Raw genomic sequence first — 26,872 nt, forward strand, 5'->3', positions numbered from 1 at the left:
ATAGATTTTATAGCTTAAACATTTTTTGTTTTTAAAAGAAAGAGACATTTCATGTTGTATTTTACATTTACTCTGTATTAAAGAGCTGGCTGACATCCACCCACACTATTAGGAAAGGACAGTGACACTGTAAAATCAATTCTGACCCCAAGATAAAAGTCTCAGTCTGAACCTGTGTGCCCAAAAATCTTTTACTAACCTCTTAGGCCACACGAGTGCTTGAAAATCTAGAGCTTTTTTTGTATATCTGGAGATTTCATTTTTGGGTGAACTATTCCTTAAAACTCTAACCCGCTCTCCCTGGTTGACGCGTGGGCGTGCTTGTTCTTCTCGCTCTGGCGGGTTGACGCGTGGGCGTGATTTTCTGGGAGAATTGGGACTAACTAGAAAAGTTGTTACTGAACGGATTTTCATGTTCGTAAAAAACTTTCCGAAACCTATACGAACGCTGGGGGAGTGTATCGAGCACAGAAATACTCGTCATACTGTACGTCCAACTCGTTTTTTGACAAGTTGACCATGTCAAGCATGAGAAGACAGCACGTTTAACATTGTAACGAAGTCAGAATGCATGAAACACCGTTGCACATCCCCTTTAAACAATTTCAAAGTGACACCAAATTGGCAAGTGTTGAATATATTTGATCTAGTTAAATTAATATAGGCTTTGAAAATGGTTTGAAATATCTGGCACCATACATTTTTAAATAAGGTGCTTCAAATGGTTCTTCGTGTTTTTCTATGGCATTGTGAAGCACCTTTATGATGTAAGACTAAGCGGTAGTTTGTCACCCTACACTGTGTAACAGATCGTCCAATCATTTATCACTAACAAATCACCAGTTATCCAAGACTAAATCTCAGAAAGAGATCACGCTTTTACCTTGACCTGAAAGTACATCACCAGATAAGAAATCAATTCAGCTCAGAGTGGATGGAGGAGATAAACCTGATGTAAAAAATAACTTGCGGTTCACTGGTAAACACCTCTGTAGTCCTCAACATTTGGCTTGCGTTATTAAGGCAGACAAGCTGACAGAATTGCCCGAGGCAAGTGTTATATTTTGCATTTTTTTTGGTCTTATTAGGTGAAAGCTATTTGCTTATTCAAATTATGACCCATTTCCATCAGTCATTATTCTGATGCAATGCATTTCAGCCAATTCTATAAAGACATTGTGATTATATAAACAAACAGTATACCGTAGGGTTTTGTGTGTGCAATGTCCTACTAAAGCCCTGATGTATCACAGTTGAAGAGGAAATAGGAGAATGCCCTCAGGTTGTTGCTGTTCTGATCGGTCAGTGCTTTCTGAAAATTGTTGTTAAAAACAAAACAACAACCTTTGTGTCTAGTTAAAAACATAATATTTGGTGATACTGTTAACTCGATTTGTGTTGTCTTGTCCCTTTTATTTATTTAACATACAACACAATACACACAATGATTTACTAACAAATTAAATTGTAAGATTTACTAAGAAATTAATAAAAGCATAAAGTAAATAGAAACGTTTGCTTTCGCCTCCTGTGTCTCATATATTTCTCCTGACAAAAAGATCCAGAAATTTCACAAATGTCCAAACTGAACTCAGATTGGTCAAGTTTGCAGTTAATAGTGAACTTTGAAGATTTTACCCAAATCCAGATTTTTTAAACTTATTTTCCATTAATTTACACAGGGTTCGTACGGGTGCTGGAAATCCTGAACAGATATTGATTTTTAATGCAGTGTTTTCAAGGTTTTAAAAATGCTTAGATTTGGGATAAAGGGCTTGAAACTGCTTGAAATTAGTATGTGACAATAGTTCACTTTTTAGATCAAGTAATTGAAAAGTTCTTATAGCATTTTCCTTTCGCATTGAAAACATTGTGCTCGAGTCTCGCTTGCAGTAATTCTGCGCATGTGGCGGGTGGCTACACATGAAGAGTTCACATGCAAAACCCTCTAAAAGCAACCTCCGTCAGAAATGAGATTATGATGTTTATTATAATTTGGGAATGTCATTTTAGGAAAAAATTTTAGCACAATATCATCACTTATTGTGATTAAGTATTTATACTGGAAAAGCATGAAAACACACATTGAAAGTACTTGAAAAGTGCTGGAATTTGACTTTGTAAAAGGTGTACGAACCCTTTTTACACGTCCATTCTCTTCATGTATTTTAACAATTGACTCATTTGTTTCTTTTTTTTTATAGAAACATCTGAGACTAAAGTGATACCTAATGAAACACATCATTAAAAGATTTATAATTTAGAAAGCCATCTGTATGTGTAATATCCAATGCTAGTGGCACTTTAATATAAAATGTACTCTTGTCTTTTACATCAAATGTGTCTGATCGTTTGCTTCAAATGAATTCTTTGCGCTTATCAAGGCTCCCATATTTTCATGTTTGATGTTCTGTCACACAGTCTTGATTATGTGTAGCTTTCCTAAAATCCGCACTCTTCTAAATGAGAGGTGTGTTTAAATAGGAATGAAGCAAATTTCATGCTCGTGAAGAGGAAGCACTTCCCTGATGAACACCTCCTCTGAAACCAGCTTTGATCTCTAGTCTGATTTGAAGGCTGGTACATCAACCTGGAAAAGGGCAGACCTGCCATCGTCTAAACCTAGCATGGCATTTTGGGCTTTGACGTAAATATTTCTGGGTATGTAGAAAAGGGGAGGACACGAGAGATGAACGGAGAGGGAATTGGGCCAGTGCGGTGTTTTTCCCCATAGAGGCTGGAGAAAATTCATTAAAATTCCAATTTCTCATAATTAGACTTTATACAGTTGGTGTGCTGTAAACTGTGTGATCCGCATCTTATTGGAAGACAGAGACAAGACGAGCGAGAGAGAGAGAGAAAAAGAATAGATGCATGGATGTAATGACCCAGTTTCAAGAGATGTGACTCAGACGAGGGGAAGAAAGTCTTCTCTATGTAATCGCAGAAAACACATCATGTGAAACCGAATCATCAAGAGAGATTCACACGAGGACAACCTGAGCATCTGTTATTGACGCATGAAAAGCCACATGAAATTATAGATAAACAAGATGCAAAACATCCAGATTTCTATTTTCTACAAAGGTAGATGGAGATGTCATGCTTCTAAAAAGACCCACATGATTTGTCCACTATAATCCAAGATTTGTTGCTGTAGATACAGTGTATTGCATTATTCTTTGAATTAAAATTATTTTTATGTACACATTCAATTAAGCTAATAGCATTTACTTTCAGTCTTTAAATGTGCATGAGATTTGAGAGCTATGGCAGACTTTATTGTTTTGTTGTCTATATTGATTTTGATTACAAAGAAACATTTTTGAAAAGGCACAACGCTTTATTGCTTTTTTCTACTAACCATACATATATGTATTAGAGCTGTCAAACGATTAATCACGATTAATCGTCTCCAGAATAATAGTTTGTGTTTACACAATATATGTCTTTGTATAAATTTGGTATTTATAAACACAAAAACATACACATGTATACATATACCATTTGATTAATTCACATCATATGAATTCATGCAAATTAGCCACTTTGTAAAATAATAACTAATTCCCCTGAGATAAGGTTGTCTTTTATATTATCATCGTAACAGAATACACAATCAACTGTCCTGAACTGATAACACTAACATCAAAGTTTCACCTTTCGCACATTTGCATGATTATTTAATTATGTGTACTGCAATCCAAAGTGTGGGTCAAACCAAAATCCATGGATGTGTGAGCTGTTAAAGCATTAATGATTATAATGATGATCAGCCGTGCTTCATTTGCATGTTTAATTAAACAGAAAGCATCACCTCAGAGGCTTGTACCTAAGAAATCGAAGTGAACTCAGTTTATTTATAACATAAAATAGATTATCAAGTGCAGTCTGACTGAGGAATTATACAGAATGTTTGCTTTAATTTAAGTCTGATTTGGACTTGCAGTTTTAATAAATGGTCTCTTTGGATGGGAGTTCTGAAAGTCAACTGGATTCTTGTTGTGTGAACTATGTCTACTTTGTACGTAATACTGTTTTACATTGAAGGATCAAGGATATGACCCCTGCCTCTCTTACACACACTTTTCTAAAAGTAAATGGTAGAGTATTGAGGATGATAGTCATTTGGTATACTAAAAAAGCAGAACTGTGGCTATTGAATGCCAACCTTTACAAATACACAGTTTGCACCTTCATCTCTCTCAAAAAAGGCTGTATTGAACACAAACCTTTTCAAGATGTTCTGATTTTTACTCCTGCCATAGTTTTCTTCTCAAATATGGCATTGCGGTATTATAAGTAATATAAATGACTTCATGTAAATTATTGATTTTTGCTCAGGGCAAAAGAACATGCTTCATATGGTATAACATTATGTGGATTTATTTAAGTCAAATACCCTTTGATGTGACAGGTAGAAATAGATCTGTTGCATATTACCTTTTTATTACAGCACGCAATAATGCATCTTAAACTTTGACACTGACATTTCTTAGTATTTGCACAAATAGCATCTTTATTAATTGGTCACATGTTTTGCTCATGTTTAATTCATCCCTTCCAGATCGAATAATAACAAAATTGTTAACCTGGATTGTTGTACAGCCAAAAAAATGTCAATAATCAATCTAAAAGTATTACAAGAATTAATTTACCTGTCTTAAGGTTTTTACGGCAATACATTAATTACATCACGTATCAGCATTAGTGTTTTTATTGCGCATTCCATACAAAGCATCACAATTCGTGTCATTCGTGTTTAAACAAAATATAGGCTAACGTGTTCATACAGCACATTTCATTGAATACTTCACAGTTAATGTCATTAGTGTTCATAAGAGCAATAACATCAGCGTTACTCCGAGTTCAGAGTCATTCACAACCCGCGCTGCTCTCGTGCGCTTCCAGACGCAATTTTCAGTCATTTCTCCAGTGCGCGCGCGAGAAGTGCACGGAGAATTTCACATTACTGACACACTGAACTAAAATCACTCCTCGGCTGGCTTGGTGTCTTTTGGACGGACTGCTGAATCGGGTCAGTGATCATCAGGAGCTTCTGGCATCATGTTTGTGCACTTCGAAAAGAAATGAATCCTGTTAATGAAACATCGACTGAGGCTCATGTGGAGAAATGCGATTACATTTTCGCCGATGAAACTTATACACTCTTGACTTTTACTATCGGATCTATAGGTGTGCTGGGATTCTGTAATAATATAATCGTCATTATTCTTTACTTTAGATTCAAGAGACTTCGAACACCAACTAATCTACTGATAGTGAATATAAGTGTGAGTGATCTGCTCGTGTGCGTCACCGGTATTAACTTCACGTTCGTCTCGTGCTTGAAGAGAGGATGGATCTTTAATTCAGCCACATGTGTTTGGGATGGATTCAGCAACAGCTTATTCGGTGAGTTTTGCATTTATGTATTTGTTTACATCGATATATGATTTCGCAACTCAAAAATTTCAGTTTCAACTTTGGCTCATGTTTCTCTAAAAATTCATTTTAAGTAAAAACTAAAAGAAATGCATATTATTTAATATTAATATATCTTTGTATTTAAATCTTTTGACTTTTAATTGTTGTGTGCTTTGGTGATGTTGGCAAATCTGAGCAATGATTGAGATCTCTTATGAAACTCTTGAGGAGACTATGGGGTCTTATAAGGAGGCAGAAGACAAGCAAAAGTCTCAATTTTCCCTTTTCTTTATAAAAAGAATAATAATTTAAGTAGCATCCCATCTGCACAAACTAAATTTATGCACAGACCCATACGCTTCGATTGCATTTCAGCACATTAAATATGTTTGTATTAAATATGTTTTTATGGAGTTTACATCCTCTTTATCTAAACAATTTCATCAGACTGACACAGTAACATGAATATTTATGGCATATAATTAAGCCATCTTTTACAAACAAAGACAAAGTAAACAACCCCAAGCATCTGTAAACAACTGTGACATAATTACTGAAAAAAGTCCATCTGGCGCACAGAAAGATCAACTCGGGTAATGATGCGTTAATGGAGCCAGCAGGATATCAACAATGCATTTGTGAGAGGGTATGGCTTGTGGAAAGAACTCATCATCACGTTTCTGAAGAAAATATGGATTTTGCACACCTGCCATCCTAAGGTCACAACTGATAGAATTCATAAATCAAAAGATCAAGATTATTCGGCCCATTCGAAGATGTGATGCGCTCTGTTTGAAGAGTTGCATGCAGAGGCATTTGGGTCTCTGACCTCGATTTTCATTCTCCTATGAGATTTTGAGTAATTTAAATAAAAACTGCAATTCTGATGAGAAGCTCATCGTATAATCCAGCACAATCTTCCATGTCTAAATCTAGATAGAGATACAGTTTTTATTTCAACAATACAACTCTAAAATGTTCTAAACACATATGTTTAATAGTGTGGCTTTAACACATCAGAAATTCAGCGATATACTAAAACTGGTTTACGTATCAAGATCAGATTCTATGGAGTGTAAAAAAAGAGGTTTGTGTGAATGTGAAGTGACAGCAGAAACATGTTAGTGGCATCTTCCCACTGGTCTGCCTCTGTCACAGTGAGACACACAGACATCTTATTACCCAGACACCCACAGTCCGGGTGTCTGGGTAATAAGATGTCTGTGTGTCTCATCGGTAGAGTCACTGTGGACACTGCAGTTAGATTTAGAGGTACAGGTACTACTAATAATGTGACAAGTACTCTCATCTTGTGATGACATGTGACTTCTGTAATGCAAATTAAAAAAAATATTTTATACATCATGACAATGTTTTTCAGACCGGATAATTCTTATTGCACCGGTTATTTTGTGAACTTGTCACAACAAGACACACAGGCTTTCAAAGAGACGGTATGATGACGCAGGCACCCAAAACCCCAGGAGATCTTTTTAACATCTCCATTATTTCTCATAGACATCAATGAGAGCAAATGGAGCAAAAAATGGAGCAAAAACGTCTCTTGCGGCTTAGATATTTTTCCAGTGAAAAAGACCCGGAAATTTCACAAATGTCTCCATTAGAGTTCCATCACAGAGTCTTCAAATCAACAGTCAATATCATGAAAAATATCATTATGAACTCAAAATGGCTAAAAGTGAACCAAATCCAGATGATTTTATCTTTAAAATCTACATTCATTTTACACCTCCATGTTCTTGATGTATTTGAACAATTGTTCTCTATTTTAATTTCTCCCAAGCAATTCTGGGAGACTAAGTTGAAGCTTATATAACTAAGAACTTCATCAAATCTCCCGAGCGATGAAAGAGCATTACAATTTTCTTCCGGGCAATGGTTGTGAATAATATAAAGACATACGTTTTCTTCTCCATCCTCTAAGGTATCTTGTCCATCATGACTCTCTCTGGCTTGGCGTACGAGCGCTATATCCGTGTGGTACATGCCAAGGTCGTTGACTTCCCCTGGGCCTGGAGGGCCATCACACACATCTGGCTGTACTCTTTAGCCTGGACCGGTGCTCCTCTGCTCGGGTGGAACCGCTACACGCTAGAGGTCCATCAGCTGGGCTGCTCTCTCGACTGGGCTTCCAAAGACCCCAATGATGCTTCCTTCATTCTCTTCTTTCTTCTTGGATGTTTCTTCGTCCCTGTGGGCGTCATGGCCTATTGCTATGGAAACGTCTTGTATACAGTGCGAATGGTGAGGTGGTTCTCTTATACAGTAAGCTTCATTTTATGGAGGTTTTGTGTGCAGTTTTTTCTGTTGCTAACCGCTTCCGGTGCCGGTAAGCTGCTTACTGAGACAGCATTTTAATGCGTTCATTTCATGGATTAAATTCAAGATTTTTGTTAAAGAGTACATTCCTCAATATTTTTAAGGGTTTATTTTGGTTTATGGAGTGTCCGACAACAAGTTTATGTACATACATGATGTAAAAATACTATTATTTCGTAATAATAAGCAGTTTTTATTACCTTACTTCTTGACTGACTCTCAAATGATTCGTTCCGCGATTCATCTGTGTAATCTCCGCCTTTCCGCCAGCGTAGTCTGATCTGATTGGTCAGATAGTGTAGTCTGCTGTGATTGGTCAGATGGTCTAGTCTGCTGTGATTGGTCAAATGGTCTAGTCTGCTGTGATTGGTCAAACGCGTTCAGCATGTGTCGCAAATGGACCGCCTATCATTACTGCTGTATTACGGTTTGCAGGTGGTTGGATATTAACAGTGTATAGAGAGAGATGGCGTCGATTTTACCTTACCAGTTCGAGCCCGAGTCTGACGAATCATTCTTTAATCCTTATACAGATGCCAGTAAGAAAAAGGACTGTTTTAGACACTTCTCTTGTAACAGTTAGTTATCACGGCATACAGTGTACGGTGTTCGTATCTTCAGATGTTATTATAACTATAGTACACCACGCAGTTCTTGAAATAAAGACTTTGCGAGTTAATATGGTTGAACACTTACATTAGCGCAACGAGTTTATAGCTAACGTTAGGTAAACAAACAGTAACAACCCCAAAAATAACGGTAACGTTAGCTAAACACAGACATGAGATAACGTCACACAAATTTAATTTTAAGTAAAGACAAAAATAAAGAGTCACACTTACAGGTTGTGATTCGGTGGAGCTTACAGGTCCAAATAAAGTTGGTATTGCAACATCTTTTAAGGAAAGACGTTTAATGTATCCTGCAGTAAAGGCGCCAAGATTGATGAAGCAATCTTCGGTAAAATGACGCGCGCAAAGTAAAACGTTCGGTTTATACTCCTTTGGTGTCGTTTGAAAAATAAATAGTAACCATTTTTTCCTCAGAAGTTCTTCCTTTGGTAGTGAAAATAAGACTGACTTAGTTTCACTACATAGAACACAGCTTCTCTTAGACATGATGCACACGTCACGAACGAGCTAGTACAGTGTTTGGGGAGGAGAGAGTTAAGTTTTCGCAGTCAGTAGGCGGGGATTTTTCTAGTGACGTAGGTACATTGTGGTTAAAGATTCGGACAGGTCATGGCTTGTTCGCGTGATTCAGAGTCGATTACCTTTTTTATAAGCTAATAACTTTGTTATTCGTTCACCTTCGGATTTACAACTTGGCAGATTGTTTACATTCAAACACGGCAAAATTAAACACTTCATGAAATGTATTTTTTATGATCTCGAGGAATGTACTCTTTAAGATTTAAATGTCAAGCAGTGCTGTACGTTTCAAAGCTCAAAACAGACAATTGACTGCAACTCTGCAAGTGAGAATATCCCAGATTTGTTCATTCATGACCGCCTACATTTGCATGTAGATGCTTTTACGAACATTTATAAGTGGGCCTTAGAGGGCAAAATAAAGTAAATTAAAAACAGATGATACGTGCCCTTTAAAACATCCAACAAAATGATGCATCCCTAAGAGAATGTCTGCCATTTTAAGGAGTTTTAAGTTTAAATCCGCGGCGGTTCGCGACTCGGACTAGGGGTGACTCGTTTGCGTGATTCAGAGTCGACTCCCTTTTTTCCAAGCCAATAACTTTGTTATTCATTCACCTTCGGATTTACAACCTGGCGGACTGCTTACTTTCAAACATTACAACATTACACACTGCATGAAATGTAATTTTCATGATCTCATGTTATGTACTCTTTAATGGGGTTTTTTTTTGACGTTTGAAACATTCTGAAATATACGACATAATTGCACATTGAAACCATGCACGCAGCCTGGTCAAGGGGCATTTTTGTGGCTCTTTAATTGCATTGTTTCATTTTTAAAAGCTTTTCTTGTGGCTGGTTGTTTGTTCACTTCTGATTTGTACATGACCGTTTTTTCACTCGCCATCTTTGACCCTAATCATCCTCTCTTGTTCTTTTTCAAACATGCGAGCAAAGGGGGCAGATGGTCTGCCGTACGAGTGACCGTGTTAACTCAAAGCCTATTGTCTGAAGGTGCCTTCTGTAAATAAGGGGAGATGGTGATCATGCACATAAATAGTTTGAGGTTTTCATCAGTGCAGATTCTGTGTGAGATTTTATCGATTGCGCTGCCCGGGTGAGGGAGGGCGAGCCTGTTGGGATATTTTTTCAGACTGATGAAATATACGCTATAAAAATGTTCTGCCAGTGATTATTGCGAGGTTAAACAACCAGTGTAATAGCGCTCAAATCAAGCGGAGTTAACAAACTTTAAGGTGCACTCTTAAGTTTTCCTTATTGAAAATAGAATTTATAGTGGAATGAATACATCTACATCTATCCGTTTGGCAGATGCTTTTAAGCAAAGTGAATTGCAGTGCATTTACAGATCCACCAAAGTGCCTTAAAATGTGTGGTTTTGTTTAATGTGCTGACATATTGGATGACTCCTCCCCCTTTTAAAATACCTAATAGCGTTTCGTTTACCTCACAGTCTGGAATCTGAAAAGAAGCTAAAGTGCAGAATGATGCATAAAAATAATTGATACAGTACATATTGGTGGAAGTGAAAGAGTTTTGAATGTGTACAATTTTCGAATTTTTGTTTCACCAGAAAGGCAGAAAAAATAGTACAGCGCATTATTATTGTATTCAATTTTGAATGGTTGCATGTTACACGGCTCAAATTTGGGTATAAAAATGTAAATAAAGACTTTTATATATTTCTATTTCAGTTTGTTATTGCCTAATAAATTACTGTAAAATTTTAAATCGTATTATATTGTATTGTCATTGTGTTGAATGTCTGTACTAGAAGCTTCCAACACCAAAGAAAATTCCTTGTGTGTGCAAGCACACTTGGCAATAAAGCTCTTCTGATTCTGATTCTGTAAAATTTTAAACAAGATTTCTAAAATATTTTTAAAATAACCTTCAATTTTGATGCCATGGGGACTTTACGGTATACATTTGTTCTGAGTGTTTTTTTTCCTGTGAATCAAACCCACAACCATTGCGCTGCTAACGTCCTGCTCAATACAGGAACATATTCAATCCCTTTTTTTTAGTGCTTTTCACAATTTTGCATTAGATCGCAAAACAGCTTTGCATGCATATAGAAATATGTAGTTTTGAAAAAGCTAATATTAGATGCACTATATTAGAATGCATTGTATTATTGCAATTTTCTAATCATGTACTTTGATAAAGTAATTGGAGTGCTAACAAGTGCTGTGTACATCAGATGTGTCATGCAACGTACATTGTTAAAACAGAAGCATAAGTGATAACACTTTAACTCGTTAAATGAAGATTTCAGTTATTTTGGGCTGTTTTACACATAAAACAGGTCATCCTTTTATTGTGTATGGCAGCCATGTTATTATACAGATCCAGTTGTGTCGATCCCATTACTAATGTTGACAATTATGAAGATGAAGAAGAGCCAGCAAAGGTTTAACAAAAATGCACCAAGTACGTCTTTTCAAGCATGTGAACTACTTGGCGTGTCATACTCGGGGTTAAACCCCTACAGCTTAGTGGCAAGCTAGTGGGACGGCTTGTTCTCTTGCAAGTACACACTGTAGACTCACACACACAATGTTAGTTTTCCTGATCTTAGATGAACGTTAGAGCACAGCAGGGGTTTCTTCATAATCCATACACATCCTTTCTGTGTTTGCAAATGGCTCATTTACAGAGCGACCTGAACATTTTCATAATGCAGCTCTTATGAGCAACATGAAATATGTATTCTTCTCAAATATTTTCTACAAAAATGATGTATGGATCACTTAATGATTATGGACAGTGTGCTACAAACAAACTAACTTTTGCAAAAATTAAAATTCCATCATTTGTTCACGTTCACACTGTTCAAAATCTGTATGTGACTCTTTCCTCTGTTGAACACAAACGAAGATATTTTGAGAAATGTATCAGGGGTTTTGTGTCTATACAATGGAAGTCAATGGGGGCCAACGTTTTTGGTTATTATTGTTCTTCAAAATATCTTATTTTGTCTTCTGCAGAAGAAAGAAAGTCATACAGGTTTGGGATGACATGGTTTTTGGGTGAACTATCCATTTAAATTGATGCACAGCAATTAAATCAACTTTACTAAAATAATTTCAAGGCAAAACTCACACACGACTGCACCCACTTGTGGTGACCCAGTTGTGTTTTCAGTAAGTCTGTAATGTTCAGACTCAGAGCTCAGAGAGATGCACCTTTTCATGTCGTCCTTGAACCGCAGCTGTGTAATGATAATGAGTGAATCCATTAAACTGAGACAATATTGAGTTTCATTAAAGACTTACTATAATCGTTTCGTCATGAAGCGTTTAAATGGCCGCTACATAAAACGCATTCTTTTAAATCTGTAATGTGACAGATGGGTGGATGGAAATAGAGTATATGACTTTGAACATGTGCACTACTTTTAAAAGGATTTTGCGGTTTCACATGCATATTTCATGAGAATGCTGTCCCATAATGCACTGGATGAGAGCAGTGGAACTGATTGTTAGTCAAATCTCCTGTAGGCTTCACACAAGGAGCCTTATATACAGTATGTGTCCTATATATGCTGTCTATGTGAAGAAATCCAAATTGGTTATGAATGAGATGAATACAGCTGCTTAATATGTAATATTAATAATATATTCATCCTCATGTCATTTAAAACCTGTGTATGACTCTTTCTTCTGTGGAACACAAAAGAAGATATTTTAAGAAATGTCTAAGTGGTTTTGTGTCCATACAATGGAAGTAAATGGGGGTCAATGTTGTTTCGTTACCAACATTCTTCAAAATATCTTATTTAGTGTTCTGCAGAAGAAAGATAGTCATAAAGGTTTGAAATGATATGAGGGTGAGTAAATGAGGAATTGTTGGAAATGTTGAACTGTCCGTTTAGGCATGATGTATTTTACAGAACGTCTTCTGTTCTTCTCTACAGCTGCGCTCTGTTCAGGACCTGCAGACCGTTCAGACGATTAAAATTCTGCGGTATGAGAAAAAGGTGGCCGTGATGTTTCTGATGATGATCTCTTGTTTTCTGGTGTGCTGGACGCCCTACGCTGTGGTCTCAATGCTGGAGGCGTTCGGCAGGAAGAGTATCGTCTCTCCCACCGTTGCCATCATTCCATCTTTCTTCGCCAAATCCAGCACCGCTTACAGTCCCCTCATCTGCGCTTTCATGAGCCGAAAGGTCAGCAGGGAGTCTCTTTCTTCTAAGATTTTTTGAAATGTCTCAATGGTTTTGTGTTCATACAATAGAAGTCAATGGGGTCCAGTGTTGTTAGGGTTACAAACGTTCTTCAAAATGTGTGCAGAAGAACAAAAGTCATACAAGTTTGAAATGACATGAAATGAGGATGAATAAAGGACGGAAGGATTTTCATTTGTTGTGTGAACTTTCCCTTTATGTCAGTGTACTATAAATGTTAAACTTTTGGTTTAAAAATCATAATACATGTGTATATTTTTTGTTTTACTTTAATTTATGAATGTGGAATTGCTCAGACATGTTCTGCTATACTTTTCTGTAGACATCTGAAGGTTGTCAACTAAAAAGATGAAGTTAAACAACTGTCATTTAATTTTTTTTATTGCTAGTTTCTTTTTGTAGAATTTATATATGCTGAACAGAGTTATTTTAGTTATCATTTTATTTTTATTACAAATTTTTAATACTTTGAATTAGAATTTTATATTTTACTTTATATATATATAAAGTATATAGTATTATAATATAAAATATAATATAATTAGTTTTCATGAAAATTTTAGTTTACCAATTTTGTTATGTGGTTTTGATTTTTATTTATTTTTAATATTGTTAACATTTTTTATTAATTTTGATTTCAGTTATAGTTTTTATATATTTTCAGTTAATATTTTAATTGCATCAATTTAAACGTATATCTGTTTATTTCTCATTTTTGTTTATACTCTAAAAAAAAATAGTGCTATATGCACTTAAAGTGGTTCTTGGCTGTAATCATAGGGGAACTATTTTAAGTGCTATAGAACCATATTTTGGTGCTTCAGTGGTTCTTCATAGTGCCATAGAACCGCTGAAGAACCATACAGGGGCTTAACAGGTCCAAGATATGGTGCTATATAGCACTAAACGTGGTTCCCCGCGAGCAAATAACCACTTTTAGTGCTATATATATTTAGTGCATTTTTTTTTTAAGTGAAGTTCTTTGATTAATATTTAGGTCTATGTTTTATTTTATTTCATTTAACATGAATGTTTTAATAGTTTCAATTAATCATAACAACCATAATGTATTTTCTTTCTCTCTTTCTGATGGGTCAGTTTCGTAGATGCATGTTGGAGCTGTTGTGTTCTCGCCTGACCACCCTGCAGAAAAACATTAAGGACCGTCCTCTGGCCCGCATGGAACATCCTGTACGCCCCATTGTGATGTCACAGATCCGAGCTGACCGGCCCAAAAAGAGGGTGACCTTTAGCTCTTCTTCCATCGTCTTTATCATCACCAACAACGAGGCTTATCCTCTGGACATCACCTCTGAATATCACGACGTACAGGAAATAAACGTGATTCAAGTCAGACCGCTTTGACACTTACTTCGAATCTCAATGTGGTGACATTCAGGAACAGTGCTGCGAAGTTTGCGACATGACATATGCAAGATGATTCTAATATGCAGACGATAGAGCCATTTTGTTATGTGTTTTCATACGCATTGAAAATATTTGTTTATCGTTGCAGCAGTGATGCAACATACGTTTTCAGCGGGTCCATCGTGAGAAATGACTTTGAGTTCTTTATAATCAATAGTGTAACTTGTCTGTCTTTTTCGGAAAGTTCAACCTTCATCCATGGGGTGGTGAGATAATCCACAGTTTAGATTGCACAAAACGTGCAGAGAATACATTAGTCGGTGTACTGAGATAGATAGGAACAGGGTGTTAGTACAAGGACTCTTGTTGAGGACAATGAACTTCACCTGTCTGTCAGCTCCAGAGCGCCCCCTGCAGTACGAGTACTTGTGTCCCTATAGGAAAATATTAGAGGCGTAACTCGTCCCACACTATTTGTGCTACATACATGCATACTTTAAAGGAAGGACCTGAGCCCTATCTAGGGACAAGAATATCATAGATGGGGCTCTTTTTAACTGGACCAGAAAGTGAATTACTGCACATTCATCCAAAACCCTGGCACGCACCCTTAAACATTACTGAATAAAACTCATTATTTGAGATGAAAAATGTCATCTGGGAGAGCATCTGCTACAGTATGTCATTCATGGATCATGCGTTGTTGAGGTTTTGAACAAGGATTATTTTGAAATGTTATGTTGTAATGAAAGAGCATCATAAAGACTCCTTTGTGTCCTCCCAAATAGAAATAAAACAGACACGACTAGATGTTTAAGTTGTACTGTAAGAGAGTTAATACATGCCAAGTGAATAAAATAACTAATTCAGCAATATTTAACTTTGCATAGATTTAAAATTGTAGACAGTACAATATTCTCATTTTTAATTTAAAACAAAGAATTGGTTTCAAATGTGCGCCGTCTGAAATCAGAGAATTACAAAACACACACTCAGTCAGATGTGACAAGTAAATGCAAATTTGACACCTTTGAATTAAGACACCCTCTCTTTTTATCTCCCAACAGCTTGCTGTCATTCAAATTGATGATTCATTTAAAACAACATTTCAGCTCATACAAGATGAATATAATACAAGATTGATCGACAGCATTTGTGACATACAGTAGGTCAGGGGTTCCCAAACCTTTTTATTCCAAAACCCACCAAAATATTTAGCATAGTTTTCAGTTTCTTTGTCATGATATAAATGAAATATGCAATACCAAAATAGCATACGGTAAGATGTCAAAATCATTGTCATTGCTAGTCGGACTGAACTGTTTTTGTGTGTGCGCGTGTCATTCAGAGCATCTTTACGTGACCCACAAGGAGTCCTAACCCTCAGTTTGAAAACCCCTGATAAAGATACAAAACTTGTTGCTCAGTATTTAGTATTTAGCACTTTTAACGATAGTGGCCTGGTATATACAATAAAATAACCATATAGCTTTATATACGTGCTGACATGAGACTAGTGTGATGTGACCTTGCCAAAGTTACTACCGGTCTTTCAACCCCATAACTTTTGCAGGATACGTGCTGGGATACATAAAGGTTTGTGTACATGGAGCAATCACGCCATGCAACACATAACCACAAGTTCATCCACCTAGAAACGTATTACCACTTCAGAAAGTGGTAACTATTTATTATATGAGCTTAAGTCTTTCTTTTAACTGAATCATTTATTTTGTGCTTAAAAGGGATAGTTAATATACAAATTCTTGCATCATGACTTAAACAAATTTATATTTGTAATTTGCTGTTGTTTTTAATTATTTGGCGGTAACCAACATTGTCACAAATGCTGTTGATCAAGTCTAATTCGTATCGATCCTGAAACATTTTTGAAGACGTAAAATCTGGTCTTTTACGGTTTGTGTCCTGTATGAAACATGAAAGTAAATCTTCACTGTTTCACATTGACAAGTCAACAACAAGGCTGCCAAACAACAACAGGGTTTCCTATACATTGTAATTCTTTTAGAATCTCTTTAAAGCAAGTATACGGCTCCACAGGTGCTCTGCAGTGATGCTGGGGAGTTTGTGAGAGTATCTGATCAAGAGAAACATCCCGCCGGCAGTGGACGCCACCGCACACAGCCACAGACCGCGAGTGATCACCTGTAAACAAACAATACATTTATATTTGAATCCGTCTCTGTTTTTTTTGCAGTTCTCAAAACATCTAAGATTCCCGTCAAGTTAGTATATCTATTACTTGGTATCATTTACCTTCGTTTGTAAAACAAAATTATTCAACATTTTCAAAATGCCCTAAATCACACAGTGGCTTTATTCCCAAAGGGCAGTTTCATTTTATGCATGCAAATAAATATTAGAAACGGGATATCACACACTCTGTGTTATCCTAATACTCTTTTATAATATTATATGTTATATATATACTGTATATATAACAACTATCTTTGTCTTGTGTTCACCTTATTCTGCCAATGCCATCGCTTCACAGTTTCATGGTACCGTGTCCTGGTGAACGTGACCTAGAATTAAAAAGATCAGATGTGGGTTTTTTTCACTCGAGACTTAATCGACCTTAAACAAGATCAAACTAATAACACGAAGAAAAAAAACTCTCACCATAGTGTAAAGTGGGATGATTGTTCTGGGCATGATAAAGTGAAGGACATTGTCCAGGTACTTTCGGAACAAGAAATATTTGGAGTTTACGTGCGCCCTCATCTAAGACAAAAGCATAAAGTGTGAAGCTGAGGGCAGTTTTAAAACATCCATGACAGCATATTAAATCTCTCTGTTTGTGTCTCTTTCTCCTGAACCATCAATGCTGTATAAATGCTTAATGATTTATAACTCAATGCCCCGGTTTCACAGACAAGGCTTAAGGCTAGTCCCAGACTAAAAGGAATTTTGAGCCGTCTTAACTGAAAATAACTTGCCCTGACATATCTTAAAATATGTCAGTGCCATTGTTTGGTCTCAAGATGCTCATCGGTAATGTTGTTTCTAAGGCATTTTAATAAAAGCGACTAAAATAGCCTAAATTAACTAAGGCATAGTCCTGACTTAGGCTAAGCCTTGTCTATGAAACCGGCCAATAACTTGTTGTTTAAGTTTTTTATTTCTTGTTAAGAAAGTGAAATTTAACACAAAACATCAAAGATTATGATAATCAGATTAGAGGTTGTCCTCATTTGTGTGTGAGGTTGTGTTCATTTGAGTGTGTGCTCATTTGTGTGTGCGTGTGCTCATTTGTTTGTGTGTGTGTGTGTGCGCTCATTTGAGTGTGTGCTCATTTGTGTGTGCGTGTGCTCATTTGTTTGTGTGTGTGTGTGTGTGTGTGTGCTCATTTGAGTGTGTGCTCATTTGTTTGTGTGTGTGTGTGTGTGCTCATTTGAGTGTGTGCTCATTTGTATGTGTGTGCTCATTTGTGTGTGCGCGTGTGTTCCTTTGTTTGTGTGTGTGTGCTCATTTGTGTGAGTGTGCTCATTTGTGTGTGCGTGTGTGCTCATTTGTGTGCGCGTGTGCTCGTTTGTTTGTGTGTGTGTGTGTGTGTGTGTGTGTGTGTGTGCTTGTTTGTGTGTGTGTGTGTGCTCATTTAGTGTGTGCTCATTTGTATGTGTGCTCATTTGTGTGTGCGTGTGCGTGCTCATTTGTGTGTGCGTGTGTTCGTTTGTTTGTGTGTGTGTGTGCTTGTTTGTTTGTGTGCGTGTGTGCTTGTTTGTTTGTGTGCGTGCGTGCGTGCGTGCTCATTTATGTGTGTGTGTGTGTGTGTGCGTGCGGGCGTGCGTGCGTGTGTTTGTGTGTGTATGTGCGTGCGTGTGTATGCATGCATTCATGGCTCTATTAATCTCTTTACCATCACTAATGATCACTTTTAATAAGCGGAAACTGGTGGCAACATTTAGAGTAAATAAAATATCAGAGTAAAATATTCTATATTACAGCTATAGGAAGTCATGTGACTATAATGGGATAATACCTGGTGTTCAGATAGAGATTTAAGTTTATAGACTACCTCAACATAGTTGTACATGGCCAGGTCAGCGATAGCATGATCATCAGGTACACGGACTCTGGTGTATTCCTGAAGCACAGCAGCTGCGTGTATATGAATGAAAACAAGACTTACTGTACCTTTCTAATGTGTTTTCAATTTTATTTTGCCTATTATGTGAATCATTTAAACATGCTGTGAACATCTGTAATGTGGGACCAAATGAGACCCTGCCTGTGATAACCAGTCCGAAGTCTGAAGTCTTAATCTTATTTTGTGGTAATGAGCATCAAAGTTTGATTTCATCCGTTAATTTGAAACCATGATTTCAATTCACACTTCTAGGTGTGAAATTAACATTCGCTCAATAATCAAATGAACGTAATATGAATTCATTTCAGCATACAGAGCACATTTTCAGTCTGCTCAGATTTTAGTCTTACCAAAGTTTTCATTCAACTGGTCCATAATCTCATCAAAAACTAAACAATCCTCAAAGCCCTGTGAAACAAACATGAACAATAGTCTATTGCCTCATCTAGCAAAGAATTCAGAAATCATTCTTTAAATGAATCTTTAAAGAGGCCCTTAAAGGAGTAGTTCTCTTCAAAATTTGCCCCCATTGACTTTCCATAGTAAGAATAAAATTACTATGAAAAGTAAATGGGGAAAAGTTTGAAGTGAACTACTCCTTTAAGTACAGTTTTCAAATGAAAAACACACATATTTTTATATTTACATATATTTTAATATATATTAACTTGATAAACATCTCAACTTACCGCGTTCATGCCTTGTCCATAGAAAGGAACCACAGCGTGAGCGGCATCTCCCATCAGCACGCATTTATCGAACAGATGATACGGGTCACATTTCACTGAGACCATGGCCTGAGCCGGCAGTCTGAAGAAATCCCTTTTCAGAGCATCACTAACAAACACAAACATACTCAATCTACAGCACAACTTACATAACTCATGCAAAATGCATATTCAATATACTGAATCTCAGATATATTGAATCTCTGTGACAATTCATGTATGAATGATTTTAAATATACTGTATATAACACATTCAATTCAATGAGACAGTTTTAATATTAATGAATTTATGAATCATTTACACATAAATTCTGTTTAAGGGTGATTCATAAGTAAGCCCCAATGTCGGTATGAATAGCAAATCTAATATATATTTTTAAATAAATAGATTAGAACCTAAAAGGGCATCACATCGTTGGCCTTTAAACCTAAAGATAATTCTGTCATATAATAAAATCAAATGTTTAATTAAACATGTTTGTACTGACTGTACAATAATTTATTTTTCTGCAAATTTTTGGTGGAAAATGAGAACATGCTGATCTTCAGATGAGTCAACAGCATATACAGCAGAACGTTTTTTTTTAGTTCTGTGAGGTTTGAAATCACTCGATGTCCTCAAAACTCAGCACATCATCTCTCCATCACCTGCAGCATGCATATTCAAACCTCCTCCCGCCGGACCGTGTGTCCGCAAGACTGCAATTTCACACCTTAGTAAGTGCTACTTTTGAGAGACCTCGAAGCCGAAAAAGTGATAAGAGAGCAAGAAAAGGAGAGACAGAACTGTACTCACACGCCTATTAGAGGCACTGAGTCAGGGAAGTATTTCTGGAAGAACCAAATGACCTCATCACCGGTGCGAATCTCCTCAAAGTCTTCGAAGGGCATGAAGAGGGTGCACGTGAACGTCTTGTCCTAAACATGACCAATCAAAGCAAACCAATTTTCCAACAGACGACAGCCAAAACAAACGATGATGAATATTCGGTCTTAATGCTTCTGGAGGTCAGTGGTAAATTATTCATAAGCCATCTTCACACTGGAAGTCAAAACCCCCTGAACTGGAGGTTTTATTGTGGTCAGTTGGGGAATGCTTGTCGAAAGATCGTATGAAAGTTTTGTTTTAACCCAGAAAACATATGGCAAGTTTGCTCATGCTGCGGGAAATGAAGCTACAACCTTACCAAGTTGGGCAGTGCGATCATCATGAAAGTGTTTCTGGGCCAAATGTGTAAATAATTGGGCTTCATCGTAAACTGACAGGAGAGAGAGAAATCAGTGATCAGACAAAAAGGAGCGCAGATATGCAAGGAAAAGTTCCTGATAACATTTTAGTGACTCTTACATCTCCATCTTTAGGGGGCATGGTGAGCTCTATGTACCCATGAGGAATGTACGTCTGGCTGTAATTGAAGCGGCTTTGCCGTAGAAACTGCTTTCTGACAGCAGAGAAAGCGCCGTCACAACCTACGATCAGATCTGCCCGGGTTTCCTTTTTCTGGTCGTCGGGTCTATTCACAACAAAAGGAAAGATTATATAGTGGCGTACATCTGGTTAGCTATATTTAAAAAGATTTCAAAGGAAGTAATTTAAATATCAGCGTTCATTTTTTATTCTACGTATCTATAAGCCATGTTAAAGGGATAGTTCACCCAAAAATAAAAATTCTGTTTTTCACCCCCATGTTGTGCAAAACCAATATCTCTCTGTTGTCCTTATGAAACCTCATATCTCCATATTTCTTGCTTTTTTTTTTTTGCCATGAAGTATTATTATTAGTCACCCTTTATGCTTGCCACTGGGTTTTGCAAATATCTAGCCAATAAAAACTATTCAAACGTGCTTGTCAACGTTGACAACACAGTGTTTAATCATTTAAAAAGTACAGTTAAAGTAAAGTACCGTTTTCTCCATTTCCTTCAAAAACTGTGAATTTGGACATCCGAGGTTTTGGAAGAACAGCGGCGATATGACTCTTTCTTATGTGGAACACAAAGAAGATGTTTTGAGAAATGTCTCGGTGGTTTTGCGTTCCTATAATAGAAGTCAATGGGGGACAATATTGTTTTATAATGGGAGACAGTATTGGTTAGCAATGTTCTTTAAAATATTTACTTTTGTATTCTGCAAAGGAAAGAAAGTCATGAATGACACGAGTGTGAGTAAATGATGTAAGATTTTTCTTTTTTGGATGAACTATTCCTTTAAAAATCAAAACACTAAAGGGGAAGCTCTGACACAACCTCATGCATGATTTCCTTTTAACATGCATTACAGAGAGACAAGAGTGAGCTTTATGAAAAGGAGAAGTTATTTGTTCTCAAAATATATTACCATGGTACATGTTAAAAAGAGAGAGAGAAGCAAATGTCACTGTTTACCCAAAAAAGGTCACTGTTCCCTTTTCTGGACTGCAGTCGTGCAGCTTGTGACTGAAGTTCAGTGTAGTGTTTGGATACGCCTCTGCCGCTGTGACAAATCAGTTCAATTCTGCATACTTATTCATGCAACACAATGCATAACATTTACACTAACACTGTGACTATACCGGACACGACCGGCGTGACACGATACGACAACCTGCTTATTGCATAATAAACTTGACTTGACTAAAACATGCAAAAATTTTGCAAAATTTTGTATTATGATTATGACCTTGACAACATCTCGACAGCTTTCATTAGATTGTGTGCCACATTCGCTGTATAATCAGTTCTTCATTGCATTTCACGCGAAATTGGTTAAATGAACATGTACCTGTCAGCAGCTCCTTGTTCAGATTTGCTCTGTCCACAGACAGAATGTACTACAAAAAGCACAAAATACTGATCAGATGTGTGAGCAAAAGGAATATGATATGAGTTATGTGTAAAATGGTGGGTTTATGATGGAAATCATGGATTCATGATATTCAGTCCAGTTTATAATCAACCGCGTACAACAGCACCAAGACACAAATGGCTGCATTACTAATGTTTAAAAAAGAGAGAAGTGTAAATGTTCTCAACTAGTGGGTAAATAAACCCATAACTGTGTGAGGAATTTATTGCAGGTTATCATGTGTCAAGCATTTTTAACTGCTGAGATAAGCATGTACAGGGTGACATGTTAAATGTGGTCATATCTGTGCATGTCTGAAAAAATGGTTAAAGTCACCTGTCCTTTTCTACCGTAGGGTATAGGTGTACGCTTTCCGTTCTCATTGTGGATCATACGGGCATGCATAGGAATGCCTTTAGAGACTATCTAGAAGAAAAAACAGACTGCTTATGATATTTCATAATACCAAGCAAATGCCTGATGGACGAAAAACTGATTATAAAACGTATCCCAGGGTGAAGGTTCAAGGTTTAAAATGTCGTAAGTTTTCCCCTTTGAGCAGCAATGTCATGATCTGTCATTTGTTGGGCTTTTCAAACACAAAGTGACTAAACCACAGCAGAGGATGTCCCTGCAAAGACTTTTTTCTGTTGAACCTGGAACAACATAATAAAACAAGTTTAAAGCAACACTTTGTAGTTTTTCGACCTTAAAATAATGTCTCTTAAATGGTAGAACGACTCTTAAACGGTCGAATTCTACTGCTGCTTCTACCTGAACAGCCTCATAGCGCCTGTAACCACACTCTGTAAGTTCTGTGTTTGGGTCGGTACCGTATACTGTATAAATATGGACTTAGTGTCCGTGACGACACCCGTAGGTTTCTGAGGAGCTGTTTTGAAGCTTAAAGTGGGCGGAGCCAGCCGTTGCCATCTTAGCAGCGCGTCACTCCCGGATAATCGAAAATGGGCAAAGAGGCAGGATGCGGTTGGAGCTGAGGCGCCTAGTTGCAGAAACCCCTTTTCACTCAAGTGGCCACGCAACCTAATTTGCACAATATTAAGGCTTAAACTGATAGTTCACCCAAAAATAAAAAAAATTCTGTCATCATTTGCTCACCCTCATGCCATGTCATTGTTGAATTCCTTTGTTCTGAAGAACACAGAGAAAGATATTTGGAAGAATGTTAACCATTTTAAATTCTGTGACATCATTGACTGCCATAGTAGGAAACAATTAAAGGTAGTCAAATGTGCCCCAGAACTGTTTGTGCAAAATGCTGATGAATGAAGGGAAATTTGTGACCTCATATGCCGTTGCTTATCAACACTACGGTTTACAAGACAGGTTAATGGACTAGTATATTATTCTCCACTATTCCTGCAAGAATAGCTTATTTTGATTATTAATATTAATAAATGTATTAACTGATAAAATGATTTATATCTGCTTATTGTTGATGTGACCATAATACAACCAAGAACACATATATTCTTGTTTTAATAAAACAATAAAACCAACACTTATATCAGAAGAAAATAAAAAGTTATAATAATGCTGAAGCATTGAAGCACAATCCTATAGCTAAACCACCCCTAAGATCTGATGGATGTTGTTCCAGGGCCAACAAAGAAACAATTTGTCCTTCTTGGGTAAATCATTATAAATATAGTCTGACAGCAGTTCTGTCCATCCATCTTATGTCTCTAATGCTTCACATCGACTGTCAAACGCTGTCCCAGCTGTCTGTCTAATGTGTAAAATAACCAAATCCTGGAGACAGTGGACTCTGTGAGCTTCCTCTAGGCCAACAAAATACATTAGAAACCTAAATGAAATACTTCCTAAACAGACTGAGTATCATAGTTTCAGATGGTCACACTATGTTCCTCCTGTAGCTCTATGTGATACATTACAACTAAGAAATTTCATTTTAGTGAAGCTGCTTATGATGATCAATTATAATCTATTAATACCCGTCCTATAGGAATGAGACAAATGATCTTATATCCAAATTGAATTGGACTGAACCTACCTTGTCTTCCATTCCCACATGCTTCAAGGCCTGGCGTCCCCTGTGGGACAGAGCCAAGTTTATGCTTCGACCCCTCACGACTTTGGCCTGTCGAATATCTTAAGGGATTAAAGTTAAAGAGAGAGCACAAATCTTAACCTTATACCTGCACAACATAAAAATGTGGTTTCTATAATTATATAAAATAAGTCCAAGATTTCGGGTGCCTGAAAATTTGGCTTTTAAATCATTGTGTTTATACCTTCTCGAGATTCATAAAGCTCAACGTCAAATCCTCGTTTTGCGAAAAAGCAAGCGCTCAGAGATCCAACCTACACCGAGAGGATTATAAAAATTTGCATATTACAAAAAGCACCGTGACTCACTCAAAAGCCATGTCCATGTAGATGGTGGCATTTATGCATCTTGGCAACTCACGCTTTTTTTATGTAAAGGTTTTAAGACTTATGCAAAGCCTGCAATGACCCTGGGCGAAATTTTCTATTTTCCTCCTCACTACTACAAAAATTAATCTGCTATTAAAAAAAGCGTTTTAAAGGATGCCGTAACATTTCAGGTAATTTTTTTGTTCTGTTTCACATGGAAAATATCCCTTCAGATAAGTGGTTAATGAATACGTTTTCCTTTTCGAAAAACATGTGAATATATGCTTTTCACACGTCACCACCTGTTTCACACATGATCCCATAGGCTTCACATGTAAATGTTTCAAAGTCACTTTTCATATGTGACCACATTTCTGCACTCAAAATGTATGTGGCTTTCCTATAAAGTTTATCATTACTGGGAGACTCGGAGAGAGATTCATAGAGGCATAGTGTCATGGAACAGGTGGAGAACTCAATTGCAGGCAGCGGGAATTAAGGGGTTAACGAAAAGGGTTTATTTAAATACAAGAAACACAAAACAAAGACCCACGATGGGGTATAACTGCACTTACAGGATAATAACCAGAACGAGACTAACTGACACTAAACTGAACTAAACAACACTTGACATTAACTAAACTTAAACACTTACTAAGACTTGACAGGAGCTTCGACCAACAGGAACAAGGTAGACAGGTAACCACACTAAACTACTGGACACCAGCATAGAACAAACACATACAATGACCGAACACAGGACAATGAAACATGAGGGCATTAAATAGGAAAGACAAACGAAGGATAATTGACGAGGGCAGGTGGGGAACATTAGACATGGCAGGGAAGCAATACAGGAAACGAGAGGGTCGGGGCCAATGACAAGACACCAGAAAGCACATGAGATGTAAAAACGTAAACAACCCATGGCTTTCTCACATAAAACATAAGGACTCTGTCCCGATCCTGCCACACGACTAGAAGTTCAGAAACAAGAAGGCAGGACCGTGACACATAGGATGGGATCTAAACGCAGGGTTTTATTGAAATAAACACGAAGGACAAGAAACTGAAACTTAAACCAACAAAGCTGCCACGATTCGATATGATTGCACAATACAAAGTGGAAAAAAAGGTCTTTCACTCAGAACAGTTACATGACACAAACAGAGAGTAACATGGAAACAACAAAGCACATGAGTCCAACCTATGACATTTCTGTTTTTTCCACATTCATTTTAAAACTATTTTATAAAGATTTTTATTTTAATGAAAATACACATTCTTCTGAATTCTATGCAATAAATTTCCATTTCAAAATGACTTGTTTTACTCTATAATTATTATCAGAAATTGTATTATATTATGAACTTTGATCAAGGTAAATAAACATGTGTGATATTATGGGACTTGTGCTCAGAGTTTCAAAATCAGTCTGTAAATCATTAGCATGCTCACTGATAATAATGAAATAATAAGAAATTACAATTTTTCATTACAACACAATAAAATGTTTGATGCAGTTTCGATTTTCATTCTTCATATGATTTGTTTGAGTGATTCTTAATCATCCTGTGAGGTATGTGGTTTTAATCCAGAGAGTAGACTATAATTGAGAGCATTATAAAATATGTAATCAAGTCATAAAGATAAAGTGATTCTCACCAAACCGCCTCCCACCACTGCTATCACTTTCCTCTTGTCGCTCCTAGATTCATGTGTGTTTATGAGAGCAGTCTCCATGTTTAATAAACACAACTTTTTAAATGACTGCAGGGAACTTCTGCTGTAAGTGACTTTAAAGTGAAGTTGAAGCAGGGATCAGCGGTTTAGTGGTTATGAAGGAGGAGCGAAACCAATCAAACATCGACCAGCCAGACCATCGTCGTTCATCAGAACTTCAGTCAAACATGTCTATATATGGGATGAATTTCATCTCAAAATGATTAACAAATGCATGCACAGTCATCCGTGAACGTGATACAAGTTACACTTGTATTTTACTATTCACAAACAAATGCCGTATGATTTGAATCTGTGAAATTTAGATTGTAATAAACATGAGGCGATTTGTACTAATAGAGACAGATTTGTGAATACAATGTTTTATTTTGTGTTCATGTATAATCATTTTGCGCATACCAATGAGAAGTTGTGCATTTGTGTATCCTGCAACGCGCGTCCATTCATCCTGTTCTGTACATTTGGATTTTGAGACGTTCTTTTCGCGGTTTTCAGCATTACACAACCATGTACAAACAACTATCAATGAATAAACCGACGCCTATGCGTTATGACCCTCAAACAAAT

General features: G+C 36.9%; 2 protein-coding genes across 3 annotated transcripts; one reads left to right on the plus strand and one right to left on the minus strand.

Moving 5' to 3' along the window:
* Positions 1–4,944: 4,944 nt before the first annotated feature.
* Positions 4,945–15,160, plus strand: opn3 (opsin 3). Its single transcript, XM_057342914.1, has 4 exons — positions 4,945–5,415; positions 7,373–7,692; positions 12,862–13,113; positions 14,230–15,160. The coding sequence occupies exons 1-4, from the start codon at positions 5,091–5,093 to the stop codon at positions 14,494–14,496; spliced, it is 1,164 nt and encodes a 387-aa protein (XP_057198897.1). The 5' UTR covers positions 4,945–5,090; the 3' UTR covers positions 14,497–15,160.
* Positions 15,161–15,324: 164 nt separating this feature from the next.
* Positions 15,325–26,332, minus strand: LOC130559692 (kynurenine 3-monooxygenase). Of its 2 annotated transcripts, XM_057342912.1 has the most exons (15): positions 26,228–26,332; positions 24,439–24,508; positions 24,198–24,295; positions 22,499–22,588; positions 22,100–22,148; positions 21,724–21,811; positions 20,687–20,852; positions 20,526–20,597; positions 20,135–20,256; positions 19,300–19,447; positions 18,961–19,018; positions 18,539–18,621; positions 17,143–17,244; positions 16,986–17,045; positions 15,325–16,665 (listed from the first exon to the last, which is right to left on the minus strand). In XM_057342912.1, the coding sequence occupies exons 1-15, from the start codon at positions 26,303–26,305 to the stop codon at positions 16,525–16,527; spliced, it is 1,425 nt and encodes a 474-aa protein (XP_057198895.1). In that variant the 5' UTR covers positions 26,306–26,332; the 3' UTR covers positions 15,325–16,524. The 2 variants fall into 2 exon arrangements, with proteins under 2 accessions (XP_057198895.1, XP_057198896.1); XM_057342913.1 differs by lacking the exon at positions 18,539–18,621 and having other exon boundaries at positions 16,552–16,665.
* Positions 26,333–26,872: the final 540 nt, after the last annotated feature.

The sequence above is a fragment of the Triplophysa rosa genome, linkage group LG9 (genome assembly GCF_024868665.1).
Source record: "Triplophysa rosa linkage group LG9, Trosa_1v2, whole genome shotgun sequence".
Taxonomy (NCBI): domain Eukaryota; kingdom Metazoa; phylum Chordata; class Actinopteri; order Cypriniformes; family Nemacheilidae; genus Triplophysa; species Triplophysa rosa.